At 31.1% G+C, this 16,863-nt stretch overlaps 1 protein-coding gene across 1 annotated transcript; it reads left to right on the top strand.

Annotated features, from left to right (window-relative positions):
* Positions 1–10,843: 10,843 nt before the first annotated feature.
* LOC111316987 (homeobox-leucine zipper protein ATHB-6-like) lies at positions 10,844–13,362 on the top strand. The gene is made up of 3 exons (XM_022919268.2): positions 10,844–11,501; positions 11,716–12,089; positions 12,225–13,362. The coding sequence occupies exons 1-3, from the start codon at positions 11,441–11,443 to the stop codon at positions 12,777–12,779; spliced, it is 990 nt and encodes a 329-aa protein (XP_022775003.1). The 5' UTR covers positions 10,844–11,440; the 3' UTR covers positions 12,780–13,362.
* The last annotated feature ends 3,501 nt before the right edge of the window (positions 13,363–16,863 follow it).

Raw genomic sequence — 16,863 nt, 5'->3', positions numbered from 1 at the left:
ATATTGCTTTTGCTTATGAAAAATCATTTGTCACAAAAAAGAATTTTTTATTTTTTATATGAGTTATTTAAATTTATTATTAATCTTTTTAGTGGGTACAATTTTATCATTATACTTTTGAATAAATTTATCACCAAACTTTACATGTTGGATAACAATTATCATAAATTCTAATTTTAATAAATAAATTAGGCATTTAGTTGTTAATTTATTATATTGTGTTATTCAAAATTATTAAAACATATATTAATTTGGACTAACATTAAAGTTTATTAACCGTAAAAATGTACTCGTATTCTTTTAAATTACTAGAAAGTAAGCTTTAAAATATACTAATTAATTAAAATTTTTTTAAAAATATCAATTGATATCGATTAAAATTTTATTTGTAAAAAATTTTGTGTTATTTAAAGTCATTCTTGAAAAATTATTTAAAAAGCCTTTTTCCAAACAATATTTGATTGAAAATATCAAAAGCATTACTTGCCCGCGAAGTAGATGATAATGAAACTTCGAATGCAATATTTTAGGCAAATAAATTCTAATTTCATTACGTGGCCTTATTAGAAACCGCCATGTGTAAAAGCCAACAGGAACAGAAAAATGCCCGTGCGTACAAAAGCGCAGGATAAGATTCTCTGTTCTACGTGACAACCGAAAAGCAGCAAGATTTTAAAAACTGGGTCCATTCGTACGCTGCGACCCATTGTCGTTATACCTAAGTAAATCTAGAGTTAACACGGCTCACGCTATTCTTGGGGATCCCCAAAAGTAATAAACCGTGTAAAATTAACTTTAACGAATCCTTAAATATTAAAATTTATATATTTATATAATATTTTATATAAAAATTATATGTTATAATTTTTTTATTTTATTAAATTTATAAATTATTATTATTATAATTTTAAATTTTATCATATTTATATTATATTTTTATATTGTATTTGTATCTATCTATATAAAATTATTAGAAGATGTTTAATTCATATAATTTTAATTTCTAGGAATAAATGTAATATTTGAGAAAGTTTGATACTTGAAATTTTATTTGATTTTTAGAGTATTTTATAATCAAATTTATTCGTTTGATTGATCAAATTTTAGTTTTATTAATTTTTATATAATTACCATAATTTTTTTAACAAATTATAAGTAATTTTTTCATTTTATTTTAATAAAAAAACTCAAACGATAAATGATGTCTTTAATAATAAAAAAAATTAATTTGTAATTAAATATACCCAATTACGATGTTTAATTAGATATTAAGTCATAATTGCTATATAAAATATATAAAAAGATCAATTATGATGTTTAGAAAAGCTTTGTAAATATGTTTAAAAAAATTTCAAATAAGACATTTGTTTAAAGAAAATATCTTATTTGAATTTGTAAAAATTTTGAAAAATCATCTACTAAATAAAGTGTTTTTTACAAATGCCTTATTTGAATGAATCAAATAAAATATTTATTTTAAAAAACGTCTTAATTGATATCAATTAAGACATTTTAAAAAAAATCATCTTATTCAATACTTTTTTAAAGATTTAAAAAATATATCAAATAAAAAATTTGTTCAAAAGAAATGCTTTGATTAATTTTAACACTTTAATTGATTATTAATTAAACCGTTTTTTTTAATGCCTTAATTATCACGTATTAAATTGAATTAAAAATTAGATAAATTTTTTTTTAAAAAAAGTTAAAATTAGATTTCAATTTTATTTTTTTAAAAGGTAATGGATATGTGACAAAATTTTTATTCAAGTTAAATTTGAAAACAAAGTAACTTTACTTTTGAAATTTTAAAATATTATAAGAAGATGTGAGTTTTTAATTCTGAAACTTTGAATATTATTAAAAATTTAATATTTTCTTGGATTATTTTAAATCAAATGTAAAAAATAAATACACACCATCAAATTTTCAAAAAAAAAAAATTATAAATTCCATCTAACCAAATACACTCACAAGATTTTGTATGGATGATCAAGTTTTCATGTGACACGTAGTTAACTGAAATTAGTATTTTGAATAGTTATTCACTTTTTGTCGATTAAAATTAGTATTATAATTTATATTGATATAAAAATATAAAATATAATTTTTTATTTTTACTGAATTTATATATAATTATTATTAAATTTTAAATTAAATTATTTTTATATTTTATTTTTTTATTATATTTGTATCATGTTTTAAATTGATATTTCTACGTAAAACTGCCACAGGATTTGTGTGGATGATTAAGTCTTCACGTGACGCGTGGCTAACTGGAATCAGTATTCTTGATAATTATTTAACTACCGCCAGTTAAAATGTGGCAACAAGAGCGCTCTTTTCTTTCGGAGAACTCATGGTTCTTCATCCAACGGCCGACGACCTCCGACCAGCGCTGCTGCCAATTACGACCGTCCATGTCCATTCCATACAAAATCAACGCCGGGAAAATCCTGCAAGTTTTATGTCTCCTCTCACCGCCGCCGGACCAGAACTCCTCGAACTAAGTGGTCATACTCATTTTGATCGTGAGCCTCTAATATCTCTGTTTTTCATTCTTTTTTTTTTTTTTAGTTTAATTCATTGCTTGTTAGCTTTTTTAGTATTATATTGTTTGTAGAAACATTTCTCTCGAAAAAAAAAAGAAGGAAAATTTAGCGTTGAGCAAGAAAAATATGGAAATCTTTGTGACATTTCATGAATATCGCTCTGTTTTGGACTATAGGAATTCCATTGAGAAAGGTTAAGAAAAAACAACTTCAAAATCTAACAAATTGTAATTCCATCGAACAATTGCTGACCTTGAATCTGTTGTTATAAATTCAACCATGTAATTACCTGAACTAGTATCAGACAGAATTTTATATTTCAATACTGGATATCAATAATTGTGTCCATCTGTTGATATCTTAGTTTGGAGCACAAGTCCATTTTACTTTTTTTATAAAGGAAGTCGCAGCTTCAGCATAGAGAAGCGTTGCAGGTGCTGGAATATAAACCCTAAACCTCCTAAACCTTTGGACGCTATCTGACTACTTGATCTAACTGAGTTAAACTCCAAGTTTGTCCATTTTAAGCTTTGACTAATAATTTGAGCGTTGTAGCACTTTCAGTACTATTTCATAAACTATTTATCTTTAATATTTGAGTATGAGATCTTTAAATTAAAATTTTCAGATTATAATGTTTAAAATGTCCCATTGAGGGCATGTCATTTGTTCTTATATGACATTAATGTTGTAAGTTGTAACCATATAATGAACTTCTTCCCTTCTCATCTGAGAATAAGAAATCATTGTCACGGTTTTCTTCTAAACTAAAAGAAACTACATGTACCTAACGGCTGTAAGAAGTATAAAATTATAGTTTTAAAGTGTTTTCTTTGGTGACAGTATAATCACTGTTTTAAATTATAGACAGTCAAGATTTGTGATTTTGGTGCCCTTCCATTTCTAGAGATGAAATGCCATTTGCAGTGCTCTGGATAACTAGTAAATCCAAGGAGTTTAGTTGGGTTACTTGGCTCCTATAACTTAATATCCTCAACTGCTTGCTGTCCTGATAAATAGATAACGTAGGTGTCTTAAAGTTGAAAGTGCAGAATTGGGTCAAAATAAAACCACTCAATTTGGCCAATAGCTGTGTGGTCTGTTAGTAGAGTGTTGGGCTCTTTGTTTCAGTGACTGAAGTTTAAATTGTGGTAGTCAATAGTCGGTCATAACTGGGAAATATGTCTTTGCTCTTGGAGCTAAAATATTGTTTCCATGTGAGAATTTTTGTCCAATCTGCATACTTTCTAGTTCTATTTCCATTTGGTTGGGATAATTTCAAGCAATACATATAAATCCATGAAAAAACACTGTTGTTCCTCACACCATTACACAGATGGAGAGTAAATAGTTTCGCAAAATGCAATTTGTTTTCTGCTTGTTATCCTTAAAACACAGACTGGCCATTGCTTTTTTGCAGTAATGATTTCATGTGGCTAAGTTCAAGAGTGATGATTTGAGATCTAAGCGTGGCCATCTTCATGAATAGACTTTAATGGACCTTAAAATGTCTCATAAGAAAGTTCCATTCAACCATGGTGAAACGTAATACTTGAATTGATGAAGTAGACCAGTGCTATAAAATTGTTATCTCTGAATTCTGATGTATCAAGTTGGAACAGGTGCCTTTGAAATACTAAAAGCATTGGGAAGTATCTTATCACCATTTTGTTTGTGGGCTTGTTGTTTGGTTGAATCCAAGTTCATAAATAATCAATCTCAATAGAAAAATGGGATCTTCATTTGACACAAGTTCATAGCTGTTAATTCCTCAATTACCTATGGAGACAAACCAGTGTTTTCTCTCTTTCTAATGGAACTATGCACATTAGCACATAGATAGTTACATTTATTTTTTCATCTTCTATTTTAGCACATTGTACTGGATATTGCATTGCTGGTGGAGTGGGTTGAGTAGGTGGTGCAAGTAGGGGAATGGAACTGGATGGTGCAAAAGATTGAAATGATATCTCCTCTTTCCTTTATTTTTTTTCATTTTTAGATGCAAAATGTTGAAGTAAATTTGTTGATTAAGAATGTGACACGAGTCCTATGACTATAGAGTTGAATTGGTATTAAATGTAGGTTTAGTTTTCTGCACATGGGTGTATATATTGAAAGACTTAAAAGTACACAGTGCTGATTTAGGATTGAGGATTAAATTCAGAATAAGTGAATTCAACGATCAAAAACATTTGGTAGTATTTTATATCATTGTACTTAGGGGCTTGTTCCTTCTGTTAGTGAACAGTTGCAAGGTCAAAAACCCTGATCTCAATCCGAGCATGGGACTTTCATTAAAACAAGAACTTTTTTTCTGCAATCAAACTGCTTAAAATATGATTATCCTTTTGTGAAATTTCATGATGTCTTTAGACTGTTATGAGTAATCAAGCATCCGGCAAGATTTATTGGTGCTTGTATCGTCATTTAACAGATCTTTAATTTAAATTTAGCTACCAAAATACTTCACTTGAATTGGAAAGTTAAAAGCACCATAGGACATTATGTCTTGTGCTTTAATAAAACAAGAGTCATGCCCTTAAGAAGTTGAGGATGTTCTGTCAGAGAACCAACATTTATTGTGTTAGATCATGGTACTTAGTTATTTGTTTTCTTGCTTGACAGGAAAATCATAGGGCCTTGTTCATAACCCTAACATTTATATTAATGAACAAGGCCTTGTTCAGCCAGAATAATAAGTCTTTATCCATGAGGGATTTTATTTGTCATGGGAGAGAGGATTATATGATAATTTTTCACATTCAGCAAAATTTTTATACCCAAGCCAGTTTGAAGTAAACTGCTGCTTCTCCATGAAAACCAGCTCATGAGCCAAACTCCATAGACTTCTCCAACTGGTCTTTCTCTCCTTTTTAATGTAAAATTCTATTTTAGGAGGCAGGGAAAAAGAAAGGAGAAAGAAAAAATGCAACTTTTTATGTAATTGAGGAAAATAAAGTCATTAGCAAGATTCTGCTTTCCCATGCTTTTCAACTTAGCCTTTGGACAGCACTCACAAAATAGAAAAGAAAGCAAAATAGAAAAGCTGCCTACCATTAAGGGGTCTACACTCTAAAAAGCCCACCCACCCCAATGAACTTTTCCAGGTTTGGCCCCTTGTATTTGTTTTTCTTTCCTCTTCTTTTGTTTTGTTTGTATCCCTGTTAGATTCTATGTACACTTGTTCATAGCCCTTAGGAGCTATCCAAGACAAAAAGACCTCTCTTTCCTACTCTCCAAAGTATAGAAAAAAAACCTTATGAAAACAATTTTCAAGTGCCTGTTTCCTGTCACTTTTGAAACGTCTTATTCAAACTTGGTTATCAATCATCTTTTTCTGGAAATAGAGCAGGCCTCTCAACAAAATGCCATGTGATCGCCTTCTGAGTGGTAGATTAATTCACTCAAAGTTTGCTTTATGGCTATAAGGTTTTCCTTTTGCTTTTGAGGGCTAAGATTAATATGTATGGATGGATGACAGAGTTATATTTGCTTCTCTTTGTCGTTTATCTGTAACAGGATGAGTGTATCAAACCTATAACGAATTCCCCGTGCATGTCTCTGAGGCTTCTAGAATTTAGCAATTCACCTTTTTCTATTGATCTAAGATTTGCTGGCTACCTACCCGGATTTTCATTTAATATTTAGCTTGAACTTTGAAGATTGATAGATATGAGCTTTTTACTAAAGTTCTACAAAATCAGCCGGGGCTTAAGCACAAACCTCCAGCAGATGTTCGTTATATATATATATATACATATAGCTGCAGCTTGGTGGGTGTTGGGCCTACCTCAGCTGGCTGCAGTAGGAGAAAAGGCTAATTCATGGTATCTGTTAGTATAGATCTTCAATGTCCTGTTTCGCAACAAAAAAAGAACCTTTTCTCAGGTCTCAAAAATTGACTGAAAGTTATCCAGAAACAAGTTGGTGATGATATGGTATTGTATATTAATAAAAATCGTTTTTAATCATTCAAGTATACATGCTTTGCAGTTGCAGGATACTTTTTGATCAGTTCCAAACTGTTCTATGTATGGCACTGCTATCCCTGAGTGTTTCTGACCGGATTCACTGTCCCATATGCTTATCAACTTAAGTTTCAAACCAGACCAAAACTTGAGCTGTTTAGGGAGATAAGGTTGGGATATTCTTGTTTTGGCCACGTATAAACCTGGGTATATGCCATTCGCCGGTGTCACAGTATTGGATATGTGCTGATGACTCTGTGACTCATGACTAGACTGCAAGTTATGGTCACTTGACAAAGTAACATATTCTCGGTGGAAATTAATCATTATCTGTAGGCATTTTCCTTTTTGTAACTTTCTTCAAGGAGTGATCATTATCCGAATCAAGAAGCTAAGGTGCTGTTGAACCTGTGCTCCTTGTCATAATGTCCATACATCAATGATGAGTAGATGAAAGCCAACAATGTTCTGTGGGAATTTTTGCACCAGTCAGCGACAACAATCAATGTGTCCTACACTCATTCCTGTTTGCTCAAGGTTTTTCCCATACTGGAGTTCCATAGAACCAGACCAGTGGATTTTTTACGTGTTTATTACAGGTTTTTAGCATATTCCTTCTGATTGGAAGTTTATCTACCAATAAGAACTGTCAAAAACATAAAGATGGAGATTTGAATAGCGATTTTATATTTGAGTCAAGTTGGTTTCGATTATTACTACGAAGAAAAAAGTAGCAGAAAATACTCAAACATTTCAAAAGTCTAGTCAATAATCATTTCCTGCTTGATTGCAGAACGCAATGTTTGTAAATCCCATTTTCTTCATCAGGGTTTTCACTTTCAAAATGGTCTGCGTTCAGCAACACTTTGATTAGATCTTTGTATGTAATTGAAGCTCAATAGATCATCGTGGACCATCTTGGCGTCATAGCAGACAGCTTTTCTCTGATATGCTTTTTCGTGGGTGCAAACAATTTCTTTTCAAAAGAAATTTTCAACCTTTTATGTGAGAACATGGCAGTTTTCACATGCTCATAACTCATTATTTCCTCTCTTTGAAACTTGAGAACCCGAGAAACCTAACTCACACGTGTTGTTGTCATCAAAGAAATAGTTCCTGTGTCCCACCTTTCGTATAGCATCAACCAAGTTTTTCATGGTGGTGGGCTCCCCATTCTTTGATGACCATACCCACTTGTGCTTTTGCTGATCACAGCTTGGGTGAAATTTGCCTCCGAAAAAATTGACTGTACAGGAGCTTTCTCTAATTGATCAGTTTGATCAAACATCCTTTGCTTTCAACATGTATTGATAAATGAATCAACTTCAAACATTGTTCTGAGTTTTGGGGCTTAGAACCTTTTGGCTCCATGTAAGGTTTTCTGGTTTTAAGCTTTGTGCTCTGAAATTGATGATACTACATCCAAATTCCAATTCCAATTCCATCATAACATTTTGTTCCCATTTTCACTGGGCCGTGTGGGTCATCTTTACTAGGGCCTATCTCTAGGCTTCACTTAGCCACAATGGGTACAACCTAATCATTTTGATTCTTTTTGGTGGCCCTATGGCGTATCCAGGATAAGAAAAATGAAAGTCTCTCCCATTTCCCAAGAGAGAAAAGATTGTTCCTCTTTTGTTCATATGATCTTAGTGAGAAGAAAGCTAGAGATTGTGCAATCGTGCCATCCTTCCATGTTCCGTTCTCTTTTTTTTTTTTTGCTAACTAACAAGAGTTGAAACAATAGATCTGCCAAAGTTTCTTTTTCTTTATGTTCACTGGTGTTAATTGTTATGCTCTTAATCTTAAACGAGTTCCTCACAGTGATTAATTGAAACAGTAGCAATCATTCTATCTCTCTCCTTAACTTCAGATTAGAAGTTTTTTTTTTTTTAATTTTTATCTGACAAGTAAATGTATTGAGTTGATTTACCATCTTCCAGGTCAATGGTCGCAGGCATAAAAGAATGGGTGATACTATTTTTTTTATTTGTTTATTTAAGGCCATCACAGCATTTTATTGACAGAACGTACGATATTATTAGAAAAGAAAATATAAATATATTTGTAAAAGTAGTTACCTGTTTCTTGTTTTCCCCATTAACTTCGTGATAGAATTTCCCAAAATTTTCTTTTTCTTTAAAGAAAAAAAGAAAATTACTAAACTAATAATATAAAGGGCAGGCAACATGTCCTCTCCTCTCTCTCTCTCTCTCTCTCTCTCTCCATCCCATCCTGACCAAAATAAAAGGTCGAATAGAGAAAGGGAAGGCATATATGATGGACCGGCTCATATTTCTAGTCATTTAATTAAAATGTAAATATATATATATATATATTTTGAAACCCAAAGGGCACATCTTCTGGACTATCTCTTTGTGGCAAGAAACACGTTGCAGAAAGATATCAACTACTTGCTCTTTAAGCTACACGATCCCAAGTGATAATCTCGTAAGTTTTCTCTCATATTTTCATGGTTTGAACACGAAATCTTGATTTCAAATTTTAACCATTCAGACTTCCTTAATTTGCTGATAAATATTATATTATAACTAAAGATAGTAATTTAATGATAAAAAAAATTAAAAATATTAAAATTTGAATTCAAAATTTATTGAATGTTTATTTTAAAAATTAATTGCATAAATCAATAAAAATATATTATGAGTTTACATTGAAGTTTCATAAGTAAACAAATTGTACAAAAAAATCGATGATATAACTATACATCATTAAAACAAATACATGTAGAATGAAATTCAGCTGTTGTTTGAATAAGCCATAACTCTTAAATATGGATAACATCAACCTCAAAATAAATGGGACAGATTTTGAATCTACAAAAAAAAAAAAAGAAATGACGAAAATGAAGACTGAACTGTGGTCATAACAACCCTGAGATGAAAAACTTTTTTTTTTTGTCAAACTGATGATTGGTTCCATCTGTAAACTTTTGTTTACATCAATTGAAAATGACATTTCAACAAAGATATAAACAAATTAACCTATACAATATTCAAGTATTACATTGTGCACTCAATTAATCACCCTATGCTTGTGTTTACTTTAACCTTTCTTTCTTTTTTCTTCTAAGTTTTTGGCTAGCTATACATATGTTTGTGCAATTCTTTTTTTACTAGCAATGTGAACCTTTAAGATCCCTCCATGATTGCCTGTGGTGGAAGAGTTGAAAAAGCTTAAGCTTAACTAACTTTGCCTTGAAGCTTTGCATCAAAAAATTAATATTAATATTGTACAAAATTTTCCTTTAGCTATCAAAATGGACAATGCTATTTGTTACACCCTAGTGACCACGTCATCAGCATCAACATTCTTGATTGAAGTTCATGAAAAAAAAAGCTGTCGATTGTTACAGATTTGAATTCAGGGTATGGTACTTACCGTCGATAAGGGAAGGAAATTAGAGGGATAGTGTTACTTATTAAGGCTTCGTTCCATGGTCACCTGTAGTATGATAGGAATTTCATTCTTACCTCACTGGAGTGACCCTTTGAGACCAAAATAACAATGGCACTTGCACTGAAGCCATTAAATCATTTCTAATCATATTTGCATGTTATTTTGAATGGAATGAGGTTTGGCATTTTTGTAATAAATTTGTTCAAAACTAGAAAAAAATAAATATTGGGAGCAATGGACCGTTGCCTGCAATCTCACCAAAATTCAACCCAATTATTTTAAGAATTGATCAAATGTTACTCAATGATTAATTTGTTTTAATAAACGAAATGATTTATATATAATAGAAATACACATACCATCATATCTAATTTTTAATAGGAAATTTTCAAACTAGTGTTTAGCTAGTTTTTAAATTGTTCCGTCCATAATTGCATTTTCAGTAAGTTTTGATGAAATTATAAAGGCATCGATGATCTGATAATCTACTGAGAAAAGATTATGTATTTTTTACGTTGAATTTAAAAAAAAAATTGTAAGAAATTATTGAAAGGATCGGCGATTAATCGCACCGACCACGAGTTGTGAGGGCCATGATACGCTGACGCCAACCAAATCTTCAAAGCTCAAAAAAGAGAAATACCGCGCCAAGCCGTTATAAGCCGAGCCGCACCACCACTTTCGCAATACAACATTTTCACGCTGCAAAAAAACAAATCAAAATAGACGGTCGAAAACCGGCTATAACCGGTAAACTGAAAATTGCATTTGGATTGAATTTTGGGTTCATTTGCATTTGCCAACCTTGTTCAGTGTACCTAACCCCAGTCAGATTCTAACCCAAATGTGACCCATCCATCTTAGTTTTATTTAAAGTGTGAGAAAGTGGTTAGGCTAGCTGGGTACTGATTTGCGAAAGCTCCCTGCACTAAATCTTCCCCTTCTTCTCTCTTGAAACAAAAAAAAACTTTGTTTGCTTTCTAGATGAATAATCTTAGACTGCCGTAATGTGATTGAGTAATGATGTAAAAGAAAAGAGAGAACAAGAGAGAAAAAAAATACAGATTTCTGATTTCTTCTCTTGTAGGTTTGGGTTTTGGGAGGGAGTTCTTTTTTTTTTCTTTTTTGTTTGCTGGAAGTTTGGCTTGTTGGGTTTTTTTTTTTTTTTTTGGTTTTTCTTGTCTTGGATGGGAACTGAGAGGAGAGAAGAAACAGTGTTGAACAAGGAGAAGAAATATGATGGGGAAGTTCAGAGAGGGAAGTGGTTGTTGTACAGTTGTAAACTACTCCAGCCTTGTACAAGTTGGTCTTCTTTTAAACAAGGGAGTTACTGATTTTGCAAATGATACAATTTTGCATCTCTACAACAACATCCCTTGATCACTTTTAAAAAAACAACCACACACATATACAAAAACTAACGACTTTCAGAGCAAGAAGAAGAAGAAGAAGCGATCTGTTTTTAAAAGAGTGTTCTTTTCGTCAAGTTCATCAACCATGAAGAGACTTGGCAGTTCAGGTTCCTTGGGTGCTTTGATCTCCATCTGCCCAACCACAGGTTTAATAAAACAATCCCAATTTTAACTTCACTTTATTTTCTTGTCTCTTTACTCATAATTCAGTCATTCCGAAGAAGAAAAAAAGAAAAGAAAAACCAATCTTAGATTCGCATTCATATGTGAAACTAAGTTAACTTTTTTTTTTTTTTTCAGTTTTTTGGACAATACCCTGTTTTAGTATCTTAATTGTCTGTATGTTTTATATTGTTACAGAAGAACGAAGTCCAAGAAACGACCATATTTATAGTAGAGAGTTTCAGTCCATGATAGATGGAATAGATGAAGAAGGCTGTGTGGAAGAATCAGGCCATGTTGCTGAGAAGAAGAGGCGGTTAAGTGTAGATCAAGTTAAGGCCTTGGAGAAGAATTTCGAGGTTGAAAACAAACTTGAACCTGAGAGGAAAGTGAAACTAGCTCAAGAACTTGGTTTGCAACCTAGACAAGTTGCTGTCTGGTTCCAAAACCGCCGTGCTAGATGGAAGACCAAACAATTGGAAAGGGATTATGGCCTTCTCAAAACCAGTTATGAATCTCTTAAAGTCAATTTTGAAACCCTCCAGCATGACAATGAAGCTCTTCTCAAAGAGGTAATAGTAATTCACTTATCTTATAACTAGCTTGGTTTGCTTTTAGCTTGTTTTGAGTGCAAAGATCATTTTTTACTCCATCCATTTGATCTTGGTATCATTTGAATTATTCTAATTTTTCTTTTGATGATGCAGATAAGAGAGCTGAAGGCAAAGTTGAATGGAGAGAGCACAGAAAGCAATATTTCTGTGAAGAAGGAGGTGATTGTGCCTGAAACTGATAATAAAACACTGGAACAAAGTGAACCACATCCAGTTTCCTCTCTGGCTACCTCATCAGAGCCAGCAGAACTCAACTATGAGAGCTTCAAAAACAGCAATGGATCAGTTGGCGCCACCCTTTTCCCAGACTTGAAAGATGGGTCATCAGATAGTGACTCGAGCGCTATCTTGAATGAAGACAACAACAACACCAACAACAGCCCCAACAACGCGGCTATTTCTTCGTCTGAGGTCCTACAAAGCCAACATCTTTGGATGTCATCGACAACTTCTTCACTCAATTTCAACTCATCTTCTTCTTCACCATCCTCCATTAATTGCTTCCAGTTCTCCAAAACGACCTATCAACCCCACCAATATGTGAAGATGGAAGAACAAAATTTCTTCACCGCAGATGAAGCTTGCAACTTCTTTTCAGATGAACAAGCTCCAAGTCTTCATTGGTATTGTCCTGAACAATGGAACTAAATGAGGAGCAATTAAGACAAGCCAAAATCAACATGTATGTAATATGGGACCAAACCAAATGCAAAAAAATAAGGCAAAAAGGCAAGTTGGGTATCTTAAATGAAGCTCCAAGAATTTTGTAAGATGGAATTTTAGAAGTTAAACTACCCTGATCTCCGCCTGTGCAAAATTGAAAGATGGAGGTCAAGAATTATAGTAAAAAAATGGGAATTTGGAGCTGAATAAGAGGCAGGGAGACAAGAAGAAGAAGAAGAAAGAGATAAAGAGTCTGAGAGAAGTGACACCAAATCGGAGGGGCGTGCGGGAATGATTTTATTTTCTCTCGTGCTGTAAATGGAAAAATCTCCGGGAAACCAAAAGTTCCTTCTAATGAAGAGAAGCAAGAAAAAAAAAAAAATCATCGATCATCATTTCCCAGGGCTTCCTTTCATGTGTCTTTTATGCAAAAATAAAAAAATAAAAATTGAAGGCCAAATTGTAGTTTTTCCAAATTCAAGTTAATAGCGTGTCATTTATAATTTGCTGTGTTTTTAAACTGAATTTGGCTCAGATTTTTCTTGAAAGTTAAAAATTTTTGGCCGGACCTTGGCGCTAGTTGTCTTCAATTCTGATACCCTGGATATATATATATATATATATAAATATATATATATATATATTATATCATTCTTACCAATTGATGAGTTGCTTCCTAGTTGCTTGCAGGCTTCCTATTGATGATGCCAAATTCCTCTATTTTCTGGCCTGGGAGCTTAAACAATTGAGATAATAGAGATTAAATTGAAGAAAAAAAAAATAGAAGGGATTAGCATAGTTTTGTAGCTCTAGGAAAATATATATGAATCAAATTTGAAATTTTGAAGATACTGTTTAAAACTTGTGTCAATTTTTTAAAAAAAAATTAAGACTATCAAAAGAATATAATATTGGATACAAGAATTCTTTGGTTTTCTTGTTTTTTTTTTTGGATTTACTTTTTGATTCCTTTTACAAATTAAACACAGCCTAGTTTTATCACCTGAGTACCAATTCAGGTGATAAATTGGTGTTGCAACAAGTTGAAATATTGTGAACATCGGAACCTTATCCATGGGTATAACTAAATCAAAGATTGAAATTTTCAGTCCAATGTTTGAAGGGTGTCTTAAATCTTGACAAGCTCCAAAAGCAATAATATGACTCAAAAGTTTCAAGTGATGTGGAATTTGCTTGGTAGTTAATAAAAGAGCATGTCAATACTCAATAGTTGTAGTTTTGAGTAGCAAAATTGAAGAGAAAAAAAAAAAAGAAAGAAATGAGTGGCTAATGGAAAAGCAAATGATCCTGTTGGGAAAAAGATGGATGATTAAAGTGATTGGTTCGCCCAAAATTCTAATGTTGCAGAATATTTGCTTTTCCAGGAAAGGGTGTGTTTGTTTTGACAAAAGTCATCATTTAGATCGATGCAGAGGGTCTCTCTTTTTTTTTTTTTATTTATTTTTTAAAGAAGAGAGTTCTAACATAACTTTAAAATAAAAAATCAGATCTGCAAAAACTCTACAAAATTACTTGAAAAAATCATGTGGTGTAAACATTTATCTTTGGTTATAATTTTTTTTTACATTAGGATTAGTAGAGAAAACAAATTCTCTGCTGCACCACCCCCCCCCCCCCAAAAAAAAAAAACTAATATAAAAACAGCAAAAAGCACATTCAATTTGTTTATTTTCTTGTGCATGGTTGAAGAGAAAAAAATAATTGAGTGTGGAAAATTTTTATTGTACTTTATCATTGTTTACATATTCATATTTGAATCTTTATTTAGTTACTTCAGCATTTAAACTCTTTTTCCTTTTATTAGTTGGCTTAAAATCTCTCTTTACATACACACATGCGGATGCACAAACCAAAAGTCCGCACCTAACACTAAAAACTTCTCTTCTATGCCAGAATGCGACTCCTCTCATAAAAGACGCTAGAGAAACTTTAAAGATCAAAGGAAAAAAAGACAAAAGATGATTAAAGAAACCCTAAAAAGCAGCACCACATGATTGTAAAGCGTCTGTTGGAAGCAGCCGCAGCTTTTTGTTTTGCTAACACTAAACATTAAATCCTTCACTTTTTTTGTGTTAAAGTTGGCATCCCACCCAAAGTTTTTCAACTTAAAATTATTTTTAATTAATTTTAAAAAAATTCCAAATTTTCTCTTACTAAAAGAAAAAAAAAATTTAGAAAAAAAAACTCAAAGATTGATAAAAGAAAAGGAGAATGTCGATGATCTTTTGTTTTTACTTTATTTTAATTTAAGGGAGATAAATAAAAGAAACGAATTCAAAGAATCAAGGGGTATTGATTATTTTGTATTCGAAACCTTAAATTCATATTATTTTTTTTAAATGATTATTTCGAGGTTTACTAATGTGTTATATGTTAGTGATTAAGTTTTTTTTTTTTAATGAAAGTCATTGAACCTTAATTTATCTATTTTAATAATATATTTTTTTAATATTATATATAATATGCAAAATCAAATAATTTTATTGGCCACTGAACTTGACAATCAAATATTAGGCATCTCCTTTTTTTTTTTTTTCAAATTATGATTTTTATTATTTTTTCAATATAATAAACATAAAAGTATAAAGTTACTGAAATTTGAAACTTAATTTTGCAAAGCTTCATCCTATGATCCTAGAAGGTGTTTGAAAACTTTTTCTTTTTTTTTTTCTTTTGTGTATTTATAATTTCGTTATGATTTTTTTTTTTAAATATAACGTGCACCTTTTTTACGTACGGTAAATCAAATCATTTTTTTATCTCTAGTGTTAATGATAACATATTATATTATACTTTAATTTTATATTTTTATAATTAATTACTATACAAAAATTAACCTCGCATAAAACTGGAATCGAACACTAATAAAATTAATAATTAATAATCTAATAATTTATTGATAAAATATTAAATTTTATGATAACTTTAAATATAAAAATTAAAATGAAACAACTCGCTGCATGCACTAATCCACTGATTAAGCCACGTAATCTATATTTGATCACTTGGCTCCAAAAAGCATACTGTCTTTTTCTTTATTTATTTTTAATTTGTATCTTTTTCTAAATTTTAGCTTTTTTTATTTTTGTTTGTTTTTGTAGTACGCCAGTACAAATTGTTTTGGAAAAGTCGTAAAAATAAAACCAGTCCCGTTGCTAGCAATTAATGTGAAGGTGCAGGGTGTGTCACATGGTGAGGGTGAAGTACAAGATTGGTTTTTGTCTGAAAACATGACCGGCTTTTTGTGGTTGTTAGTTCCCTGTACTAAACTCTTCTCTGACGCTTCTTCTACACGTGTATACTCAGTCTGAGCCTATGCATATTATTTCAAATGTGGATATTCAATTCGTGAAAATCTCCTCATCACTTTATTTGTATCTGTTTGAAGCCCAAATTTGTCCACAAACAGAGTTTGGCATCCAGAAATCTAAACGAGGAAGGACGGGACGGGTCGGAACGTAATTTTGTTCGTCTATTTTATATTTACAATATTTGAATTGATTTGATTTTATAATTTTTTTTTATATATGAAGTTAATTTGATTTGATATTATATAAATTTAATTTAATTTAAAATTTATAAAATATTATTTTTTAGTATAAATATAAAATTATGTAAATATGTATATATAAAATTAAAAAATAATTTTTTTATATATATCAAATTATGTTAAGTCAAATTTGCTTAAAATTCAATTCTAATTTTTTTTATCTAATATAATCCAAAAATTAATTTAAAAAAATCACCTTAAAATATCAAATCAAATAAAATCAAAATCCGTCGAGACAAATTAAGCTATCATCTTTATTGGCATCCCTCCCTCCACTTCACCAAATTAGATACTTTTTCGGCCATTAGCAGCCTTGAAAGGTCCTTAAATGATGATTAAGCTAGGAAACATAATAATCCTAAAGTTGCGAGTAAATTTGATATATTTATTATTATGTCATATTTCATTTTAAATATAATTTTATATAAAAAATAATTAATAATGTTGATACTAAAATATTATATAAGAACATGATGTTTCATTTGAAAAAAATAGAAA

The sequence above is a fragment of the Durio zibethinus genome, chromosome 24 (assembly GCF_047325235.1).
Source record: "Durio zibethinus cultivar Kanyao isolate XHJ-2024 chromosome 24, ASM4732523v1, whole genome shotgun sequence".
In the NCBI taxonomy this organism is placed as follows: Eukaryota; Viridiplantae; Streptophyta; class Magnoliopsida; order Malvales; family Malvaceae; genus Durio; species Durio zibethinus.
Note: the sequence above shows the minus strand (reverse complement) of the source record. Positions and strands in the feature narration are given on the sequence as shown.